At 43.0% G+C, this 2,500-nt stretch overlaps 1 protein-coding gene across 6 annotated transcripts in view; it reads right to left on the bottom strand.

The window, feature by feature from the left end:
- LOC143298055 (proline-rich protein 5-like) overlaps positions 1-2,500 on the bottom strand; it is a 67,471-nt gene that overhangs the window by 4,552 nt on the left and 60,419 nt on the right. For all 6 annotated transcript variants that reach the window (XM_076610721.1, XM_076610720.1, XM_076610726.1 and 3 more), the window contains one exon: positions 1-53. This exon is cut by the window's left edge and continues 12 nt beyond it. In XM_076610721.1, coding sequence (XP_076466836.1) covers positions 1-53 — 53 coding nt within the window. The remainder of the gene's footprint in view (positions 54-2,500) is intronic.

Raw genomic sequence — 2,500 nt, 5'->3', positions numbered from 1 at the left:
GAGCATCTGTCTGATGTTGGCCGGCACCTGGTACCTCTTTCCCTCCACGGCATCTGACAGACAGACACACAGTGACGATGCTAGCCGTCAGTCGTCATCACCACTGTCGTCGTCGTCGTCATCATCATAGTAGTCGTCGTTGTCAACAGTCGTGTCTGTAAAACTGAGGCAGCAAATTACTGAACACCGAGCCAGGATTATTATCAGGACGAGTTTCCGACATGATCTGTCAACGCTCCAAGTCCTGAAGCCATTGTAACAAATTGATCGTAACAATAATCCTGGGAACATCTTAACAGTGTATAGCAATACGATGATAACTATGATGAATAAAAAGATGAATATGAGAACAATAACAATAATGATAATGATGATAACAACAACAACAACAATAATAACAATGATAATCATCATCATCATCATCATCATGATGTCATTATCATCTTCACTCACACACACACACACACACACACGTGTACGCACGTACGCACACACACCACACAACACACACACACACACACACACACACACACGCTCAACAACAACAACAGCCCCCCAAAAAAACAACAACAACAAACAAACAAACAAAAAACCCCAAACAAACAAACAAACAAAAAACAAACAAACAAAAAACAACAACCCCAAAACAAACAACAAACAAACAACCCCCCCAAAAACAACAACAACAACAAACACCACCACCACACACAAACAGAGCTGAAAATGATGCACTGGCGGTCTCAGACATGGGAGTGCACTGAATGCATTGCGGGCCTAAAGGACTGGATTTACTCTCAACAAGCTGCAACTAAATGATGTTGAAATTGAACTTATGATAGCCTGTCCAACAAAGTTTCGTCAGCATCCTTCCTTTCGTCGTCATCATCATAGTAGTCGTCGTTGTCAACAGTCGTGTCTGTAAAACTGAGGCAGCAAATTACTGAACACCGAGCCAGGATTATTATCAGGACGAGTGTCCGACATGATCTGTCAACGCTCCAAGTCCTGAAGCCATTGTAACAAACTGATCGTAACAATAATCCTGGGAACATCTTAACAGTGTGTAGCAATACGATGATAACTATGATGAATAAAAAGATGAATTTGAGAACAATAACAATAATGATAATGATGATAACAACAACAACAACAATAATAACAATGATAATCATCATCATCATCATCATCATGATGTCATTATCATCTTCACTCACACACACACACACACACACACGTGTACGCACGTACGCACACACACCACACAACACACACACACACACACACACACACACACACGCTCAACAACAACAACAGCCCCCCAAAAAAACAACAACAACAAACAAACAAACAAAAAAAACCCAAACAAACAAACAAACAAACAAAAAACAAACAAACAAAAAACAACAACCCCAAAACAAACAACCCCCCCCCCCAAAAAAAAAAAAAACAACAACAAAAAAACACCACCACCACACACAAACAGAGCTGAAAATGATGCACTGGTAGTCTCAGACATGAGAGTGCACTGAGTGCATTGCGGACCTAAAGGATTCAATAAGCTGCAACTAAATGATGTTGAGACTGAACTTACGATAGCCTGTCCAACAAAGTTTCGTCAGCACCCTTCCTTTCCTGATGTATGTTCTGATTAGCACACCCGTTTTACTCTCCCATCCGTTCGCGGTCTTGGTGTGACCCCTTGATCAGTTTCTGCCCTCCCAACAACAGCACATTTCAAACATCTGTAATGTCGCCTGTCTGGAAACCGCGCAGGATCAGTTGCGTCCGCCGCTATGCGCTTTGATTCTTTCTCTCAAGAATGGAGCACTGCAATTCTCTTTTGGTTGGCCTTTCCCAAATATTATCTGTTCGGCGGACTTCAGCAGAGCTTTTAATCTGACCCCATTTCTCCTCGCCTTCAGCAGTCGCTCCTCTGGCTGCCTGTTTCTGATCGAATAGACTATAAGCTGTATATATCCACTGGTATTTTTTTGTTGTTGTTGCGGTCAATGAGTGCTGGATCAGAGTATCTGTCTGGAATCCTCCACATCTGTACTCTGTCTCGCCAGCTCCGTTCTTCTTCTTCTTCTCATACCCGACTTCCCAGGATACCTCACGTCAGAATTAAGACCGAACAACGTCAATATCCCCCCCCCCACCCCCAGCCCCAAGTCCCAAAGACGTGGAACAGAGTCCATGATAACCTCCGACATTCTGACTCCCTCACCCTTTCAAATCTGGACTAAATCCTCACCTCTTCTTTCAGCAATAAACTACGTTATGACAGGTCCATCCAAACATAATGTGATTATACTCCTGAGCGTTTGGTGTGTTTGACTATGTGCGTGTACATAATTATGTGTACGTACATGCATGTGTACAAATGTTGTGTGTGTGTGTGTGTGTGTGTGTGTGTGTGTGTGTGTGTGTGTGTGTGTGTGTGTGTGTTTTCCTGTGTGTGTCTGTGTGTGCATATGCATGCGTGTATGTGGAGTGGGGC

Source organism: Babylonia areolata, chromosome 23, assembly GCF_041734735.1.
Source record: "Babylonia areolata isolate BAREFJ2019XMU chromosome 23, ASM4173473v1, whole genome shotgun sequence".
Taxonomy (NCBI): Eukaryota; Metazoa; Mollusca; class Gastropoda; order Neogastropoda; family Buccinidae; genus Babylonia; species Babylonia areolata.
This window is presented reverse-complemented; position numbering and strand designations above follow the sequence as displayed.